Genomic DNA, 21481 nt, shown 5'->3' on the forward strand with positions numbered 1-21481 from the left:
TATTATTGATAGTGAGTTAGTGGATGATAACATTATAATAGAAATTGGTAAGGTTAATAATGGTAATGACTACTAGTGACTTGTAATGACTACTAATGATTCCGAAATGACCAATATGTCCAACGACGGCTTGTAATGACCACAATTGATTAGAAATGACTAGAAATGTCTAGTAGTGAGTAGCAATGACTAAAATGACTACGAAATGACCAATATGTATAACGACAGCTTTTAATGACTGCAATTGATTACAAATTACTAAAAATGCTTACTAGTGAGCAGTCATGAATAATGACTGAAATGACTTGTAATTACTAGTAATGACTATGAAATGACCAATAAGTCGAACGACAACTTGTAATGACTGCAATTGATTAGAAATGGCTAAAAATGCTTAGTAATGACCAGTAATGACTGAAATGACTTGTAATAACTACTAATGACTATGATATGACCAACATGTCTGACAACGGCTTGTAATGACCACAATTGATTACAAATGACTAAAAATGCTGAGCAGTGAGCAGTAATGACTAAAAGAAAGAAGAGAAAGAGAAGAGGCAAAGAGAAAGAGATCTTAAGAGAGATCTTAAGAGACCCTGTAATGTTTCTTTTGGTATTTTTATTTTTTTTGCATAATGTATCGAGCCCCACAACATGCTGTTCCATAAGACCTCAGTGTGATGCAGAGAAGTCTTCTTCAAATTTATATTTAACACAGTTTGGAAAATAAAGCAACCTTACTGCATTGTAAAAACAGTACCGTTTGTACAGAAAAAATGCTACAAGCAGCAAAAGAAAAATGTAAATTTGGAATAATTTCTCTCATCTTTTGCTGTATTGAAAGGAAATAATTCTGACCTTCATTCAAAAATACATTCACTGATTAATTAATTGCAAACTCCACTATATATTACTTTCTCCAGGCCGACATGCAGCTGTCCAAAAAGAGCAAAGGCAAACCCGGGGAGACGTTGGAGAAGGCAGCAGAATTCCTGATGGGCTGCTTCAGAGTCTGCGCCAGTGACAAGTCAGTGAGAGTTGCGGCTGCATTCTGTGCTTGTGTGGGCTGTTCAGTCATTGTTCTGTGGATGTTAAAGGTTTTCAAACAGCTAGCTAAAGGTATAAAATGATTAGATAATCTGTTGCACATATAAAGGAGCCCGGTATGAACAGCTCTTTCGTACTGGCCTCTGGCTTGTTTGCACTTAAATTTTGGACGGAGGTGTAATGTTGCTGAGCAGTGTGTTTAATGCCATTTTCGGACACAGTAAACTTGAGTTTCGTCAAGAAGAAGCCGAAAGTATGCTTCATTCACGGTGATGCCCCACAATAAGTGCATTTCTTCTTGGCAGTGGCCATCTGTTAATGTTGCAGTGAAACATGGCAAGCTACGCTATGTAACAGTCATGGATGGCTCCGCCATACCTATCATAAAGGAAGTTGCTCTTCCAGTGCCACGTCACAGCAGATGGCTTGCACTTGTGGCTTACTCTGGGTGAAACAAGCTAGACTACCGTATATATACATATGTGAAATGCCACCTCTGGTGCAAAGTCTGAGTGTGAATGAGCCGGTGGCTTTGCTGAAACAGCCATTTATAAATCACTGCCTTAGTTACCCGGCACTCGGTAAGCTTGACAGACCAATTTATTTATCTACAATTACAACTAGCCTGTACTGGTCAGTTGGTTGAAGTCACGTGAGCCCAGTAAGCCTGCCATACAGACACATGCCTGCGTGGACTTGCCTGGGAGCAGTTCTTGTGTTTTAGTAACCGCGACTCGTTTCAGAGCACCATATATTAAGTATACTTGAGCTTACTGTCACTCTGCTAAGAGCATAGGGATGAATGATGTGCAGCAAGGAAAGGTCATTCAGTTGTGAGGACTGGTCGCGTAAGCCACCACTGTCTCTCTGACACACCAGCTGGTGTGTCAGAAGCATAGAGGCTTCTGCAACACAATGCGAAATGTTTGAATGGCAGTCGACGTTTCCAGTGTGTTTCCAAGGTGAATCAAGACCAATCACTCGCCAAACCATCGAGCTGGAAAGTTGGCCAGGCTGTGCAGTTAAGGCACCAGCCTTACTTAAGGGGTTTTGAGCACTTCAGCAATAATGAAAGGACAAACTGAGTACATTTCGGAGTGTACCTCTGAACATGTTGTGGCCAGTTGATTTTTGACATCCACAATCATGTGCAACAATGTACAGGTCGCCAAAAACTTCGAATCTCGTACACAATGCATTGCCAAGAAACATTACAAATTCATACAAGGGCGTGCATGTATCGCTTAAAATGTTCGAAAAAATATTTCGCACTTACTGCTGCACAGTTCTTCCTCAAATTTTGCAGAAGGATTGCATTCTGGAGTCTACATTGTTCAGTGCAGCACTTGGCACAGTTAAGTGCGTGGTTCTTAAGAAGAAAGTGCAAAGTTGCCCTGTTTATGGGGACTCAAACTGCTGCTGTGGTGGCACAAGTGCACTTGTGTTGCCACCTGCCAGCAACTCCACAAGGCAGCTGGTTAGAGAGGGTTACCACGTGTTGCCTGCTCCTCTGAAACACATGGCAACCGTCCCTGAAACACTGCTTTCTGTAGCATTTCAGGTAGGTTTTTCTGCAGTGCCCACAGGCAGCGATACAAGTTTATGCTTGCGCTGTCATGGCAGCAGCAGCTGTCATCCCCATAAACGAAGGCAACTTTGCTCATATTTATTTAAAATGAGGCAATTAATTTTGCCAGGAGTTTTATTAAATGACGAAGAATCCAAAATGTGATCTTTCTGCGAAATTTGAGCATGAACAGTGCCGCAGTAAGAGCTAAATCTTTTTTCAAACATTTTAAGCGAAATAGGCACGTCCCTGTATGCCATAATCTGCATCAACAGTAATCATATCACTGACATTCAATTATGCTTGTTATGTGAATAGCTGAACATGAGTCACAGCTTTATTACGTAGCATCATTATGTCAGGAATGTTATTCTGGAATGCTAGCCAGACATTTTCCTTGCAAATCCTGTGTACTATATTTATGTGAAGCTTTTTTTGTGGTGTTGCACAGGTTTTGATGCTTGTTGTGCCCTTTTTCTCATTTACACATCGCGAGGATCTCGACTTGAGCAGCTTTGATGCCTTCAGGTAGCATACGAGGGTCTATTGGTAAGCCGCCTGTATGTAACGTTCACAGGCTACATGACACCTGTAGTTGATGTGCTACATCTGCTACCATGAGCATGGGGGATGCTGGCTACCACTCCTGCATACACAAACATTGAAGAAAGCGTACGGGACGATAGCCACAGCTCTGGTAGAGCATCGTACACATACTGCAAAAGGTGTGGGCACAGATCCCGCAACTTTTCCCTTTCTTTATAATTTCTAAATTTCAATTAGAAACCACAGTTTGTTTCCCTCTATGCTTTCCTTGGCTTCATTGTCTGTTGGCTTCACGGGGATGTGGTTGATGTGGTGATTCGACTTGGGCAGAGGAAAGTGCGGGCGGTGAGTAGGGAGGGAGGGCTGGCAACAATAGCAGGAATCCAGAAGGAACCGTAGTAAGGCACACCGATTGGTTAGTGCATGCTATTACATCATTGCCTTGGTTGGTGCTCGTCTAACTGACAAGAGCAGGCGTGTTTTGTTTGTACTGTCCCTTCCTTGCCAAGACAGGCTGTCAGCTTGCAGTGAGGTCATGGTCTTGCAATGTCATTTGTTGAGCACCGCTTAAGTGTGAACTTTGCTTTCTGGAAGTCATAAAAGGACGTCCAAACAATTCTTGAACTCATAGCCAGTGACTTGTACTAGCTCTAAGGTAATAAATTCAAGCAGGGCAACTGAATACGCAAACAGTGGCAACAAGGTCATAAAGACCAGAAACTACATTTTATAAGAAAACTATGTGTTATAAGAAAAAGATATGTGCTATAAATGAACAATATGAGTGATCGACTGAATGACGACAAGGGGTGTGAAATGAGGCAACATTATGCAAGCAAACAATAGTGAGCAGTCATGTTATCAAAATTAAACTCACCTACTACTGTTTTAATCCTGAGGTATATATTGTTCCTTACTATTTGTCCAGTAGTTGTGACCCAACATTCAATTTACACTTTGTAGATTGGAGAAAAGGGTCCTTGAGATAGTCCTTTTTTCTAGCTGTTTGGGATGAACACCAGAATATGCTTAATGAAAATGGCTATTGAACCTCATGACTCTACTTATGATAATAGCTATTTTTAAGTGACACTAGAGATGTAATGGTAATATATATTCATGCTGTAAAACAATGTTCTTCATGGATTATTGTTTCTTGAATGCATTGTTATACTTAATGTCTGCTTTTGTAATCTATGTATGAAATCAAGATGGTAGTTGTTAACCAGTTCGTTCTCATCCTAGCCGGTCATCCTTGGAGAACTCCAAACGGCGTGGCATGCTCAACTTAGTCAACCAGCTGTTCAAAATCTACTTCAAGGTGAGCTCAAAATGCTTGAGTGAGAGTTTTTAAATGACTTGGTAAGTGTTTTTCGGAAGGCTGTCAGAATTCTTTCATATGAACTGAATACTTTAGTACCGAATCAAAGTGTTTGGTTTGAGAATTTTATACAATGGGAACCTGTCTAAATTTTTTTCATGGAACCACAGAAATGAAAAGTAACAGTGAAGAAACCACCAAAATAGATAAGTTAGTGTTCTTTTAACTTAAAACTGTTTATTTCCACAAAATTTCCCTTCCGGGATAAAAAAAGAAAGATCAAAAGTTGGAACCTGTCATTTCTTTAGTTTGCTTGTCAGCGTATGGCCTCTAGGATTGCACGCAGCCTGTTGGAGGCCATGGTCAACACCATGCATTTCTCTTGCTGAAATATCTAGTAGAAAACATTCCACATTACTTAACACCAAATTGCAGCAGCAGCCAAATGCAAGTGAACGAATTCATGAATTCAATTTTATTTTTTATTTACCTTTATTGGAAGCACTGCCTTCCACTGAGACTTTGAAAGTTTATGCCTGATGGACATCTTTCTTTTTCAGACATTAATTCTAACTTTTCTTTTTCGAAATCCTTCAGACATTGTACTGTTATTGTATGTACCATGCCCATCCACTTGCAAAAGTGGTGTGTGAAACTGACACCATGGATATTATTTCTCCTTATATATTTTTCACATGAGCTCACTTTGTTCACGAGTATAAAGAAGTTAAATGGAAGAAATGGCCATACTCTGTAACTTTTCTTTAAATTTTTCGTTGTTTTTGACCGTCATTGGCTTGCTTGAAGCCATGGCCTCACTATCACTGGAATCAACCACTCAACGAGGTGAATTGTAACATACTCAAAAAAGGAGAAGAATGCTTACTAAAACAGCCCCTGCATACTTTCCTGCACCACACCTATATGCGATCACGAAACTAGTGTGTCAAATCGACATGGTGGATATTGTTTCCTCTTACTTCTTGGTGTGCGCTTGTTGAGTACCAAGAAGTGAAATGACAGAAATGTAGTGACAGTCCCGCATACGTGCCTCCAGATCAACAAGCTACACCTTTGCAAGCCCCTGATCCGGGCCATAGAGAGTTCAGCACTGAAGGACCACTTCAGCATATCCCAGCTGGTCACATACAGGTAAGGACAATGGCCACCGGGGTGCGTGAGTCGGTGAGAAAGGGGCATTGTGCGAAAGGCAGCTTCTGGGGCATTCCAGCAGGAAAACGGAGCTGAGGCAAGGCCGAAAGGTCTAGAGCAGTGGCGCGAATTGAACAGCTTTAGCTTGACGTTTACTGTTTGCTCCACTCAGACCTGTGTATCCCTACAAATGTTGCGCATCTACTCTTTGCGAATGCTTGTGAACTTGGGCTCATTCCTCATGCCAACTCCAGAAGGCAGTACACAGCCTTCAATTCATTGCCACAAAGTGAACACTTGGCTTTGTTGTTTTACAGCCAAGTTGACTGCACATTGCTCGCATCTCTGGGGAGCGCGCTTATCCAAATGACAGGTCTCTGCAGTGCGCGAGTGCATGAACTGTGGGTGGAGCAGACCGTAAGCAATGCTCGGCTGAAGCTGTCTATTGAAAGCAGTCTATTGAAACTAAATACTTCTTTCACAATCACGGTTAATGATCACAAGAGAAACCGTTATCTGTTACTGCCAATGTGGCAGCTGTTCGTGTGGCATGCTCATATACTGTATTAGATTTAGAGGAGTTAAAGTGTTTACGCATAAGCAGTGGCCTTCCCTGATGTGGCCCTGCAATGCATATTAAGCACCTGCCTTTGCAATGGTTCTCCTGAAATCAGATTATGGACTTAATACCTAAATAACTTAAGTGGCTTGGAAACCGGGTTACATAGGATTAGTTTGAAGTCCAGAGCCATACTGTGTGTGTGAATACTCCTTTGGCAAATGTTAGGTAAGTAATGAGCAGCGCAACATCTAAGAAAGCCCTCCTCGTATCTTGCGGCACCTGCTGTGATGTTTTGCCAGATAAGGGCCATACCCTGCAGACAACCATTGTTGGCGTTGTCAGCACTCCCACGCAGCAGCTTTATAGTACTGGCAAAAGTACTAAAGTGCCAACTAGCCCCAGTCAAAGCACTTCTGCATGCCCACATGTTGACACAGTAAATTTCTTGCTCTCTTGTATAAAAGGTTCATTACATAATGCACATACTATACTAGCACAAGTAAAGTTGGTTTCAATACAATTAAAGGGAAGCTGAAAGGTTTTCCAGAAAAAATTAGTGAAGAGCTGTACGTAATGGTTTTCAACCCTCCGAATTCAAATATCGAATCGAAATTGAGCGAAAGAAAGCGCAAACAGTCTTGATTTCAACGAAAAGTGTAGCAGCAGATGCGGGGCACCTCGCGCACCTCGTTTGCGCCTGTGATTGGTCGGGCGCCTCGTGCCGTCAACAATGGTGTTCGTCCGGACCGATGGCTGCCGCTACACATGAAGCACGGTGCAAGGTAATTTGGTGCTGTTGTTTTGCTGAGACAGTAATGGAAAATTGAGAGAGCTTGCGTTTCTCTGAGGCATTTGGCATTGCTCCCTGCATGTACGAGCCGATTGCGAGGAGCTGGCTTCTCGAAGAAGCAAAAGATGCTGGTAGCAAGTAGTGGTTTCGACGGGAACGAAAGCGAAGTGTTAACATCTCCTCGTGTTAGAAATGTTCTTTGGTGAGTATGTTTTTTGCAAAGCTGCAGTCAGCGATCCAGTGAGTTCGTTTCTGGGCAAACAACTGTAGTTATGTTCCTACATGCCTCCTTGTGGAACTTAAGCGGGGATGGGATCGTCGGCCTTTGCGCGCTGCCCCAAAGTGGTCGGCAATCTACACAGACGGTTTACATGCGGGAAAAGTTTTCTGGCTCTTGCTGCACGTGTAGTGACCTTCATCAGCGCACCATCCGTATGCTACTCGTAACCGGGGCTGTAAAGGTGGCGAATTCTGTCGGCTACGTGAGACGGCCAATTTCTCTCTGTGCGCCAGAGAAGGGGGAGCACAGCATCCTGGCGTGCGCTGGCTTTCAAACACATGCTGTTTCACAACACATGTGCGAATAGAAAATTAACGGCAGTTCGCAATGAAACCTGCGTCAAGGCTGGGGGATAAACATGCACCTTCTGTTCAGCGTGCTAATACGAAGGAGCTAGCAGTAAATCAAAATCCAGGTTTGGACGAGTTCGTATATTCATAAGGTCTTCCAAGACCAGTTACCATCCGTCCGCCCGCACCTATGCCGTCTTTATGTGTTCGTTGCCCCGACCTTTTCGCGCTGCGTTTAGAAAGCCTGCTAGCAGCAAGTCGTACTCTCACTCGTTCATGCATAATTGATAAACTCTGGCAGTAATCGTCGTCACGAAAGTGGTTAGAGCACAACACTGTTGTTCTTGAGTGCTTGAAATTCTTTCAATTCACAGCAGCCTCTCACTTAGCTGAAAGCTTCTTGTTTTGCGGGAAGTAATGGAACATCGGAACATCGCGGCCGCTGGTGTTCGTACTACCGTAGGCTGCACAGAACGCCGGCATGATTGGCCCACCACTTCAATTGATGCTGCACACGTCAACTACCACTCTACATACACACGAACGAAGGAATGCAAGGTCGAGCGAAGCAGATTGTGATGGCACGTACGTAGAAACAAGCACGGTAAAGCACGGTCGCGGAGACTGCGAAGGAGCGGAACAGCAGTGCTGATGTCACTACGCTGTGGTTTCCGGTCTCCGCTCACATCGTCAGCGTCAGCAGCAACGCGCGGCGCTCGAGGGGGGGCGGTGCGACAGCGCAATTTTAACCGGCGATTACGTTGCTCCTAAGTGAAAAATCCCCCCCAAAATTTTACCTGCATGGTTGTTTATAAGGTTCCCGCATCCGTATGTAAGCGTCTTATTGAATCCGACAGACTCTTCAGTTTCCCTTTAACATTCTTTGGGAACATCACCCATATTGTGGTATGTATGTTTGTATCTAACTTCGTTGATGCCGACTTGGCTCAGCAAGTATGTGCCGCTCTTCAGTGACAAATGAAATCATTTAAAATTTCTCTCGTGCTGGATGGAATCGAACCCCTGTCATATAGATTGCTTTATGGGCAAGGAGGAACCTAGCCTCGAACCAGCGCACTGCGCCGCTCTCGTTATCACAGTGGTATGTGCGGATCGCCGTTTCCCCCAGTGGCCACTTAGATAGTAGCAGTCTCATTGCAAATTAGTGTGATTCTAGCGTGTTCCTTCTGTGATTGCTGCAATGCCAGATGACTCGACGTCAACGGACTATCACTGTGATGTATTTGGCTTTGAAGATAACTTTTGGAAGTGAATGTAATGTCCATCTTTAGCCGCGACGACTCCATGGACTCCATCGTTGCAGTTGCCAGCAAGCATCCACGTTGGATTGCCAGCATAAGCAGAAAGGACTTGACGGCAACAGATTCATCGCGTGTGTGTTCAGAAGATTTCGGCACCCCTCATCACTCGGCACTCAGCACCCCTCAACAGACTGGGATGTGAACGAAAGGCACGGATTCGAGTGGGTCAACTATTGCAAATGGATGAAGTCAACTATTCGTGCACGCTCATTAAAGTTATTCTGTTCGAATATGTTCTAAGATTATAATGCTTGGCAACCAATGTTCTGGTGGAAGTTGACCGACAACGTATTATGAAAACAGTAAGTATGTGCTAACTAAGAAAATAAAGGTATGGTAATTTTGATTCTGTGACAAAATTCTACCTACCGTGCTTCCGAATCTTGCCAGCAAGCTGTCTGGCAACAAAGTTGCTGTTGCAAAGAGTAGTTCATTTTTCAGCTCTCTTGATTCAGCGATGTGTCCTTGCATAGTGTGATGTTTTAAGTGCGTGAAACAGTGCCATGGTGAAAGAAGAGGACAACAGATTGCTTGTGCGGAGGCGAATTCAGTGCTGAATGGAAGATGATGGCATCAAGGAGCGTGAAGCACGCGCGGCGCAACAAGAGAAAACAAAAAGGAAAATGACCCAATCGGGAAAGTGCATGGAGTTCCCAGAGGCCAATCAGGAAAGGACAAATCAGCCAGAGTGGCAGAAAAATGTGGTGCGCTGGCAGAAGAGGGAGAGAGTTCGAGGAAGCAACGCAAGGGCGAAGATCGGCCACCAGACTGGGAGCTGAAGACCGTTGGGTACCGTTGGGTTCCAGACCCAAGCTGTTTTCAACCAACCGGGGCCTCCTGCCATCCTGTTCCCAAGCGTTGCTGCTCCTCCCCACCACAATCTGCTACCCGAGACTGGTGAATTTCTGCACCCGCAGGCAGAGTGCAAGCAGTCGGGCTACAGGCTTGAGTTTGCACCCAGCTGCCTCGCCGAGACGCTGCCTCCATCTGCCCATGCCAGCAAGCCACCTGCGTCCCTTCTCCAAGCCCGAGCTGTGCTCTGGTCGTTGGCTCATCGGTCAACTACATCGACATTGTGGTGAGCCCAACACCACTGCTTTCGCCACCTCGTCTCCGTCCCTCTGCGTCGAACTGTTGCGTGCCTGCTCACACTCATAGTTTGCCCCTAACTTGAGTGCTATGACTGTTGTAGTCCTTGCTGTATTTTGTTTCTGCTTATGAGTTTTTATTGAGTGTTTATATCATGTGTTTCTATTTATGTTAGTTACAGTAAATGTTTTGTGTTTGTTTTGGAAGGAACAGCTTTGTCCTCAATTGAGTTCTAGGAGGCCCTGCCTCGGGTAACCGTCTGCAACAATTCAAGAAAAGAAACTGCATCACATACAGGCACCACTCGATACCTAAGAATGCACATATTATTTCATTGTGTTGCGTGCATCTGGTTGATTGTGGCATATTATTTGCGGCCACTATCACGAGGTCGTTTTATTGAGTATGGCCCTTCCGTCCAAGTTATTTTACCATTCCTTGTTTTGTAAAACTTGATGCTCAGTTGCCAGGTAGACTGCTTAAAAAATCGTACAGCGAAAATTTTAGGAGCACGAAAGCTAGCACGATGTCTTTCCTCAGAGCTTCGCTAGTTACTTGGATTTTGATGTTCGCCATTGTGGCACACCGCATAGCACAAGGAGACATCTCTGATTGTTGTCACCTGGGTGTTACCTTAAGAGTTCAAGGCTAGACGTATAGTGATAACATGTTGCACCTATGTTAGGTATCAACAATGTTCAGACCTGACTCGACATATTTCGATTGTAGGCAGGGCTGTGGCAGCACTTCTAAGCCTTTCGCTTTTTGATATTGCAGCTATATTGAAGCTCAAAGCTCAGTAACAACATGCTCAGAAGTTTCCCTATCGCAAAGGCTTGTTGACACCTCTCGGGAAAACACGAAAACCTGCCACTCGTTATCAATAGCATGTTCGCCATGCATGCTCCAGCACGATCCCACCTACCAGCATGGCGCTGGACTATAGATGGCGCTGTGATTGCAAAATGGCGGCGCCCTCAATAAAACGGTCTATATGTTCAGACAGTTTCATCTGAATATATGCTCACACATGCGCCATGCACAGACTTCATGGCTAGATGACGGCACGGCATGTCCAGAGGGAAGCACAAGAGGAGCTCGGCTGCAGTACACCCCCCCCCCCCCCCCACACACACACGCCATACATGACGAATTTGAGTAGTAGTAATAAGGTGTGTCGCTAGTACATTGCTTCACTGCTAATCACATTAATGTTGGAAGTCATACTAACATGGTTTCTGCCAAAATATTTCCTCCGCTCTTACTCGTCATAATTTCTTTTGACCAGTGGTTATGGCAAGTACAAGAGAGTGACATAATCTGTGTAAAAATGTGCCATTATTAGCTTGTTAGACTGCAGTTATAAAAGACATGCCATGATCACTGGTGGAAGGAAATGGTATCTTATGGTGCAGGGCACAATGGTAATGAACACTCTCACTTTTATTTGTCTTTCAGGTACTATGTAGGGCAGAAAGCAATGTTTGACAGTGACTTCAAGAATGGTGAGCTCACCTCCCAGCACTCCATTTCCAAACTTTTTCACATGTCTGTGCTCCCACTTTTAAATAGCTTGTAGACTAGGTAGGTCTTAAGCCCACCCAACTGAAAAATCTGTATGTAGTGGCATAATTTTCTGTTTCTGTATTGCTCATACTGAGAATATGCGGAACGGGCACAAATTTTTTTTATCTCTATACAAGCAACAAGGAAAATGCATGGGCTTTTGAGAATGTATGCAGAACCTCTTCAGCATGTGGGGATGGGTTTGCACAAGGCTCACCCTACGATCGACAGTCAGGAAAGGGCACGACGCTCCTCCGCTGCACAAAGGTGCTATGGCAGAGTTTGTCGACTCTGTGACACAGTGCAGAGATGGCTCCGAAGTCAGATCGCCAACAAACACGCGTTTATTAACCCAAGATACAACACAGTGCTATAGTCGTGGCACTTACGGGCAAAGGCTCACCGCAAGACCGATCAACTATGCGTGCCAACTGTGCTTGGGCTAAGTGGGTAGCAGTCCACCAAGCACGAGAATAAGAAGTGGCGAGAGCAAAGGTGCCATGTAACCGACTCATTGCGGGCCTGTGAACATCTGCCACGGCGATGAACCGCTCAGTGTAAGAGAGCTCGGGTGAAGAGGGCCGCCACTCAGGAGGTCAATCAGGGCATGTCCTGGTGACATATGTTCGCGCGATGACTAGACGCCAGGAGGGTGAAGCATGGTTTTCACAGGAAATTAGGTATGGTGTGCTAGCCATGTCCACCTTGGTGCCGCTGGTGCGGCATTTCCTGGAGATCGAGCTAAGCACAACAGGGCTGATGGACAAGGCGCTGGAAGGCACCTCGATCCCCACAAGCATGACAGCTTTGTGTTCTTGTTCAGAGAACATACACAGTGGCATGAAATCCTGCTGCACTCAATCAAGCATGCTGAATAAAGATGGATTTCTTTGTTGGAGCTATAAGTCGGTGCTGATTTCATTATGAATCAACTTTATCCTAGCATCAAGAAAAGATGTGTTGATCCTCAGGCCATGTACAAAAAGGCCCCAGTGTGTATAACATACCCACTGAATGGAGATGATCAAAGCTGTCACACTGCATGTAAATGGACTGCTGGGAATGTAATGAAAAAAGCAGGCATGATGTCTGCATTGCACATTGTTAGTTAGAGGGGTGAAAATGCAAATTGCAACAGATTTGCACAAATAAAAAAGTATTTGGTCATATGGCAGAAGGTCACATTGCACTTGGTTGCCATGGTGTTTCCCTGCATGAAGTGGTGGGGCCCTGTTGATAAATTCCTCGCTGGTGTGTCTTCCCGTGCTACATAAAGTTTTTGCAGTCCTGACCTAAATCCCATGGAATCTCATGTACCATGTATCATTTGACACGTCACCATTTTGTAATGCTTCCATCTCGCGTTACATTTGAAGGTGGCAGTCGTGTAAATTTAGCAGTTCACAGGCAAATTTTCTCTCGCACATTGCTATGAGGACGATAAATGTACTCGTTGCAATGAGCAACCGAAGTTGCCCAAGCATATCAGAAGAAAACATGCGTTCATCAGAAAAACATGGTTGGCAAAAGCATCCAGTGTAGTGAGCATTGATTGAAACCTACCAGAAAAAGATGCCAAAAGCTGGAAGAAATTCTTGTGTTGCAGCAAATTTCATGTGGTTGTCTCGTGTACAAAAATTGATGCAGGGTGAACACCCTTCTAGCCTGCAATGTTTTCCTGTATTAGAAGCAACTTTTACACTGCAGCATCAATTATAGTTTGAGGGAGACAAGCACAAGCTTGAACAGTGTTGGGCAAAAGTTTTGTCAATGCCATGGTGCTAGCTTACGCATTTCTAAATGTTTTCATTACTTTCTGTGCTGGCGCAGCTGAGGAGTACCTGACATTTGCCTTCCTGCGATGTGACAAGGACTCTGTGCACAACAAGCGGCTCATCCTGATCTACCTCATTCCTGTCAAAATGCTGCTGGTAAGCACTTGGGCACCTTGCGATTTCTGTTTGTTCAATGCAAAATGCAGTAGCAGACTGATAATTCAGATAATTAGCTCCACAACAGTCCAGTAGTTTATTTAGCATTGTGACCATGCTCAAACTACTGGCAAGCCAAGCCACTTAGTAAAGGCTGCATTTGCATTTTGCTGTTTCGGTTGTGGGTGTTTTATTTTGTTTCTTGACATGTTAAATAGTGACACAATCATGGGTGACTTCCTTGACTGTTACAGTTGACCCTGGATGTATTGAACTCAAAAGGTATCGCGAAATAGTTCAATATATCGTTAATTCGAATGATAAAATACACTTATCTGAAGCTTATCTTAGACCTCTGCACATCTTGGACAGTTTCCCGAGGTTATGAAAAGCAGTACCGTAAAAACCGGACTATAGGTCGGACCGGAATATAGGTCGATCCCCCAACTAACGAATTCTAAAAATGAAAAAAATCTTTTTCAATGGCAAAAGTACCGAAAGACACCCTTACCTTGAAACAAATGCGACTCTGCACAATAGTGACAGTATTTATTTAAATGCTGCTCGCATGTGCGCCCGACCAATTTTTAACAGTATCGCGTGACCATCGACCCGCATGCTTGTGAGCACCTTATTAACAGCGCTGAGCGGCGAAACAAACGAGATACGTGCATGTGTACACTTGCCCTTACTTTTGCTATTTCGCCACTCTGTGCCGTGATGATAAGGTGCTGACAAACACGCGGGTCGATGGTCACGCGATACTGTTAAAAATTGGCCGGGTGTACAGTACACAGAAGGGCACGAAGTGCGCAAGCGCTACTCCGAATCAGAGCAACGCCTTTGATCAGAGTCGTCCGAACTAGAGTCGGATGACGAGTGCTTCTCGCTACCCAGTCCAGAGGCGTGCGCAATCTCTACCGCTTTCAAACGTATGCATTCGGCAGTCACAGGCAGCGATCTTACATGCAGCTCTCGGACAAACTCCGCAACCTTGTCTTTCCAGTTCTGCAGTCCACCCACGGAATGACGTTTTCTGTTGGTTTGCTGCTTCTGCCTCCGCCAGTACTGAATACGCTTTTCGTATACTCCAAATTCGTGCTGTGCCGCGAGGTTGCCTTGGGCTTCCACGCACTCAATTGCCTTTTTCTTGAAGGCGACGGTGAATTGCCGTCGGCTTCTGCTCATTTTGAAACAAAATGTGAAAAAGCAGCCTTTAACCCATATAACTTTGTGACAATGTAAACGCGAATTGGCAGTGCTACAATGTCGCTGCACCGCGCTACTGCTGATGGCGAAGGCGGCTCTTTACTTCATCTGCCCATTGTTGCAACGCTTTCGTTGTTTTTCCGCCAATGTCCGGTATATAAGACGAGGGTCGACTTTTCGCAATGGTTTTTTGAAAAAAAGCTCGACTTATATTCCGGTTTTCACGGTACTTGACCGATTTGCTTCCCCAAGGCTGTGTCGAATCTACAAAAGTCAAGTTATTTTTACTCACAAACGTTGCAGTCATTCGCGCCACGGAATGGTCTTCGATATACTGATTGCGATTCGATAATCCTAAAAGCCAGCATTGTATGGACATGTGAGTACGATGTGCCTGGCACATGTCAAAGTGCTTGTATTTTTTTTATTCAAGATAACGTAGAAATGGATGCACTGCGGAAGTAAACCAGCCTCTCTGGATATGTGGTGTACCGCCATCAATGCACTTGTACTGTGAATCGGGCGTGAACATGCCCAGCTACGTGTCCATTACAATACCAAAAAATATGCCATTTAATCAGCCTATCGTCCTACGTGGGCAACGATCCGGGTAGACTGTTGTGCTGAATTTCGGAACCACCTTCCTGTTGGAACCCGTCACTCCGCCCTAAAAAGTCCATGCATCTCTTCTTGCGTGCTGATCAGCACTCTGACGCTTTGCAATCCCTTTGTTCTCGGCCATTCCACTCCAGCTGCTGTGTCAGTGACTGCCCACACAAGCAGCCTTCAGCTTACAGAACATTTGAATCCATTCCCACTCGTGTGTAACCGTGCAAGTACAAATGAAACACGTTCAGAACGGACCCGCAAATCACACAGCGATGATTCTTCGCGCTCCGATGCCACAAAGTGTGGATGTGGCGTGCGCTGGTTAAATTCGCACTGTAATGTAAAGATCCGTCGAGGTGGTAGTTGGGGTCGGATGTCGGATTCGTGTTAGCCATTCATGGGACCCCAAAATGCTATTTGCTGAAATCGCTTGTCTATGAGAAGACAAACCCGATGGCACAGACATCCCATACCCGGCCTCACTCAATGAGAAAAATCGAGTGTCATCCGTGTTTTCTTGTGGAGTGCGTTTCGGACGGGATGTCTTTCACGTTCTTGAGGCAGAGTGGCAATGTGCTCTTGCCGATAACGAATGGCCACACTTTGCATGAGCCTTGGTTCCATATGCACAGCAACCAAAGCTGAAAGCACCCTGTTTGTCCTTTCTTTTTTTTTTTTAATAAATGTTTCTCTTCCTCGTCCTCCTCCTTAAAGCACCCTGCTCATTTTTCCTTCGTGGCATGTACTGCCTTTCAGACTCAAGCTCCTGTTTAACAGCATCAGCCGAAAGGGTGCCATTTCAAATTCGTCTGCATTAAATATTTCCAACGACGCCTTCATTAAGAAAAACCCATTTGTAGGGGTGTGGTGTGCGATATATCAAATGTGGCTGTAAACGGCAGTTCGATATATGTGTAGTACATTGGTATACTTTTGCATGGGATTTCCAAGTGGATTTTACAACCATTCAGTATAAACAGTCATTTGAGATATTAAAGTTTTATATATCTGGGATTGACTGTATTACAAATTCTTGTCTTACGGAATTGTCAAGCAGCTTCAAGCAACGCCAACTCCACTCGCAGTGTCTGTGTCAACGAGAGCGCCGATTGAGTGAGGGTAGTGCTGGACACTGGCTGTTGCAAAGAAACCATGATCATTCAGCCATTGGAGCACGAATGGGCTTTCTTTAATTTGCCTGGAGATGGAAATTGTTGCATGCTTTTACTGTACTTTCATTTATCTATGCAGTCAAACCCACTTATAACAATATTCAAGTACCACGAAAATTCCATTGTTATAACCGATAATTGTTATAACCGGGTTGCATGAAAAAATCAAAATAGAGGGATGGCAGAGAAAACTAACGGCTGGGTGGCCAGTGCCCCTCCCCACCACCTTCCTCAATCTGGCTGCTGAACATGTTCACTCGTTTAACTGCTTCCTGGGCGCTCTGATCGTGTGTAACAAGCCGTGGCTGTCAGTGTTAATGGCGCTGCTGTAACAACTGCAAAGAGGGGTCACAGGCAGCAAGCAGTATGCAAGCTCCACCAAGACATCGCTTTGGTGGCCCCAAAAAGGGCCTTTTAAAAAATACAAGGAGGTTTCCACGGCAGCCTGTCAATTTTAGAAATCAGAATAAACGCTGAGGTGAGATTGCCACAAGCATCTCGCCACATACTTCTCACTGGCTTACACGAGAAAACCCTATGTCTGTCAGCCATGCTTGCTTTATGTGAAGCTTGCCAACATTCTTCTCCAAGGCATCCAGGTGCTCCACAGAAGGTCCCTCATGAAAATGAAACCCCTGAGGGAGGGAATGAATTGAACATTTTGGCTCAGACACCCAGCAGCCAGACTTAGTAGTTATAACTGATAATGCGGCATTGGGGCATTGTACTAAGCGGGTTATTTCACCATGGAAAACATGCAAAAGTTTCCGGTGCAGCAACTTCTCATTGTTAAAACCAGTATTGTTATAAGTAGGCTCGACTGTAGTGACAACATATTAGTGATTGAAATACAAAAAGACCAGGTCGCGCACAAGCATATGTGCGTGCATCAGTGCATTGAGAAGCTTTTCTGGCAAATCGAATATTTCGGCCTCCGAATTATATTTAGCCTTTTAGGCCATCCCCACTCAGTCCAAATTGTTGGTCGGCGGCTGTACTTTCATTGAGGTTCTTTAATGAAATGTAGTTGGAAGCAGCGCTTGTGTCTGTTACACCCTTCTTTCTCGTCTGAGCACCAAGGGAGATAATTGGCTGGTCATTGGGGCTTTTTCTCTAAGGAAATGACATCTCCAATGCAGTGAATATATTACAGGTTCCATGTCAAGCGAAAGTACGGTAAAAGTGTGTTCAGCTTTAAGGGGCACATGAGGTAAACAGTCGGTGACAACCAAGCTAGGTTATCCTTGCAGCATTTGTTTCGTGCCAAAATGTGATCTGCAGTTCTGGTGATTTGCAAGGCTGGACGATTCTTTCACAATTAAAACCGCCCACAACAAACAGGCTTCTTCATGTAGCTGCACCTGTGACCTCTGCGGTCACACTCCGTCAAGTGCAGAGAAGGCAGGGCATTCCTGCAAAGTGCCACAGGAGAGCGTTGTAAAGAATCGGAAGAGTTCTTTTGCATGAAAATTGAATGATATTGGCTAGACTTTTCTTTCTCTTCTTTTTATTTTTTCAAGTTGAAATGCAGCTTCATTTTTTCTTGTCAGCGATTGGCTGCAATTTGGCAATTATAAACAAGCTGTTCATGTTACGTCATAAGAGTTGGTGCTGTACCCAGTGGCAGTACTAGTGCTGTCCTGTATTTCTCATTTTCTTACCAATAAAGGCTGTGTTGTTTACAAAGTAACACTTTGGACTTATTTGAGCACCGATATATCATTTTAGCTTGACATGAAATCTTTACTTAGTGTCCTTTCACCCATCCCAGAAGCCTTCTATACAGATACTAGCCACGGTGCAGTGTCCAGATTAAAAGGTTCTCTGTCCACAACTAACAGGTCTTGTTAAGGCGGGCCCTCATGGTGCAAAAGTTCTTACATCAGAAAATCTCACCCTACATGCAGCCATATTTTTGCTGCATCGCCCCTAAGGCGACAGTAAATGTCGTCATGCCGCTGTAATTGTCGCTAGACATGAGGCGGGATTACCATGGTTTTGGAAAATAATCAGAAAATATTTTGTGCCTGTTGTACTAGAAAACAATATTTATGCAATTTCATTAGTGTAGTAAAATTGTGCTTGAAGCATGAAAAGCAAGCGCTGCCATCTCTATGGCTAAGCTAGAGCTGCTGCTAACTTTCAGCATGCCTAGTTCAATACAATGCAGTGAAATGGGCTATTTATAATGTTTCCTCTAGTCTAGAATAAAGGGGAAAAAATGTAGAAAAAAATAATTTAATGTCAAACCCAAGCCTTCCATGTTGGAGGTGAAGATGGTACCGCTGCATTAAAAACACAGGCAGGGTTAGCAGTGTTCTCATGAACGCTTTGATACTTGGCTTGTTAGAACATTTTTGCTCTACCATTCTTGGCAAATTATGCAAAAAAATTGGCTCCCTAACAAATGCATGACCTGTGGTCGGTGCTGAAAGCTCCTTTCTTTTCAAAACTGCATGTGATCACTGTGTTGATGTTTGCAGTTGAAAAGAAGTGCGGCAGCACACATCTTGTAAATGCTTGCTTGTGTGCACAGCTGAATAGCTTCGTTGACAGTTGGCTGAGTAGTGTTAAAGGTACGCGTGAAACATGGTCACATATGTTTCTTTATGCATACCTTCAAGCAGTGTGTCTGTTTCACATCGGCCAAAGCACCAGCTGCATGCCAGAGATTACTACTTTATGTGAGCTGGACATGTGGCCTTCACTGACCGCTTCTTTCGCCCTTCTGCTTGCTGCCTTTGGACCTGCTTGGCGCTCATTCCTGGTTCGGTATGCACCATCTCACAGATGGAACATCAGATGATAAAATGTGAGTGGCTGCCTTTGAAAGTACGAAAAACAACACCATGGGAGTGAAGTCAGAGAAGTGTCAGGGGCAGCCATTCCTGTCAGGCAGCTTCTGATTGGCTAACATGTTCCACCGCGTGCTTGTCGCTTCCAGCAGCCATGTCCACCTGACAGAAGTATATGCCAGGATAGATTGGTGGGCGGCGCCAACTTTTTCGAAGCCAGGCATGTGGTTTTTGCCACAGGGCAAATGTAGCCGTGTTGAGGCCAAATATTCACTCCACGAAGGCCGGCCTTTATGCATGCACTCCTATTGAAAACGCTTGGCTTCCTTGAGCGCGCATGTACTTGCATGTACAGCACGTGTGGCTGTCTTAGCTGCTGCTGTCGCACCTGTGTGCAGGGTCACATGCCAAGCGAGGCCCTACTGCGCAAGTACGACCTGATGCAGTTTGCAGAGGTGGTGTCCGCCGTCACGTAAGTCACGTTGCTTGTTTGCAGCACCTTCCTCTGTTTCCTGGTGTTGTCGGGAAGGCTTTGCGGCAGCTGACTGATTTTTCTGAGATGGATTTTTTACCATCTCAGTTGTTATTTATTATGCAGAAGCTCTTAAGGGAGGAGGCTACATGGAGGATGCCAACTTTGTTATTTCTGGATAAATCTTAACCAAATTTGCACACTTCCGATATTTTGGTGTGCTGATTCCAAAAATGTGATCATTTTTGTCCTAGGGCAAGTAGTACCTGACATATCATAGAAACAGTGTTTTTGTTTGGAGGAAAATTAGCACCTTAGACAAATAAACCGAACACAGTGGTTAAAATATAGAAATAATCTAGAATGTCTAAGTTGTGCGCTAAGGTATAAACCAATAACATATCAATTTTAACTACAGTTGGAGCCCATCACAGTTGCCTGAAAAATAAAAATGTGATATTGACATGCGAAACATATGATTAACAAATATTTTTCTGAAGAAATTATTATGCTACAAAAACTTAGTGCACAATACATGCATTTATCTTTTCAGTAAAGAAAGAATTACTACAATAGCTAAGATAGAATGGAAGCTATTTTCTCTCCAAAATTGCAAACCTGTCAAAATTGTTGAAGAATCAAGAGAAATCAAGGGAGAACATTTCAAAGCATATTTATTGGGACCTAATTTATAAATTCCTATAGAAATGAAGGGTTTTAGAATCTTATGGAATGAATCTTATGAAACTTCAGGGTGTTGGAGATGCAAAAATGACAATACTAAAAATGTGATATTTGTGCCAGTTCTTGGCCTTTTAAGAAGAGCCTCTCCCCTTGGCCAGTGTGTATAAAATTTGGACACTGCAGGGCTTCTCGTGTAATACTTTTCTTTACAAAATTTGCATGCACTAGAGTGTGTATACCACTATGTAAAGAACATAACTGGCTATGTTTTTCCTGGTAGAGAAATTTCCCAGCTTTCGGAATGCCGTTTTCACTAGGACTAAAAGTGCAGTGATTTCGGTTGAATCAACACCAAATGACAGAAATAAGTTTCTTATAGATACACTGTCTTCAGTAGCAGGATCTTGTGTAAAACATTCTAAATGTCGCATTCCGTCTAAGCATTCCCGGAAGTTTTACAACAGTGCACGTACAGCAGCTGTTCACCACTTTGCTCTGTCAGTTTTGTCTACGAATCAACGTAGGTTGCTTGCACATTTCCGGCTGGTGGTGAGGGCAGCAGGCAGTCTACGATCGACAACAAACAGCAAATAGGTTTGTGTGCTTTGTAAGCACTGCAGAAAAATCTTGTATGCCATCACAGGACCCAAAGTGAGAGAGTGGACTGCATGGTTGCTTTGGTTGCTTGCAAGGAGGCGTTTTTAATAGGAGTGTGCGAATACCCAATTATTCCATTTAAAATCAAATAGTGATCATTAGAATAATTTGATTTGTGAATCAAATGTCTAATATTCAGTTTTTTAAATATTGGTACCTTCGGTGAATGACCTGGCCATGACCTGGCCTTGATGCGTGCAGCGTTCCCAAGGCGCACAGTCTCCATTGGCACAAGGTTCATCCAGGTCAACGATAATGATCAAAACGATTAACGTGATGCAAACAGAGAAAACTACAACAGCAGCACATGTGGGAAGCACGAGAGCGTGTGCGAAGATCGGTCTGATTAGCCACCAGAAGGCACGCTGATCTCATCGAATAGGCGAGTTCAGTGTTCGTGCATGCAAATTCATGCAG

At 44.2% G+C, this 21481-nt stretch overlaps 1 protein-coding gene across 2 annotated transcripts in view; it reads left to right on the top strand.

The window, feature by feature from the left end:
* PCID2 (PCI domain-containing protein 2) overlaps positions 1–21481 on the top strand; it is a 53105-nt gene that overhangs the window by 12681 nt on the left and 18943 nt on the right. Inside the window, exons 6-12 of one of the 2 annotated variants that reach the window (XM_072286558.1) lie at positions 927–1030; positions 4409–4484; positions 5542–5636; positions 11428–11474; positions 13366–13466; positions 19247–19268; positions 19650–19723. In XM_072286558.1, the coding sequence (XP_072142659.1) occupies positions 927–1030; positions 4409–4484; positions 5542–5636; positions 11428–11474; positions 13366–13466; positions 19247–19268; positions 19650–19723 (519 nt within the window). The remainder of the gene's footprint in view (positions 1–926; positions 1031–4408; positions 4485–5541; positions 5637–11427; positions 11475–13365; positions 13467–19246; positions 19269–19649; positions 19724–21481) is intronic. The other variant, XM_072286557.1, reaches the window with a different exon arrangement.

The sequence above is a fragment of the Dermacentor andersoni genome, chromosome 2 (assembly GCF_023375885.2).
Source record: "Dermacentor andersoni chromosome 2, qqDerAnde1_hic_scaffold, whole genome shotgun sequence".
Taxonomy (NCBI): Eukaryota; Metazoa; Arthropoda; class Arachnida; order Ixodida; family Ixodidae; genus Dermacentor; species Dermacentor andersoni.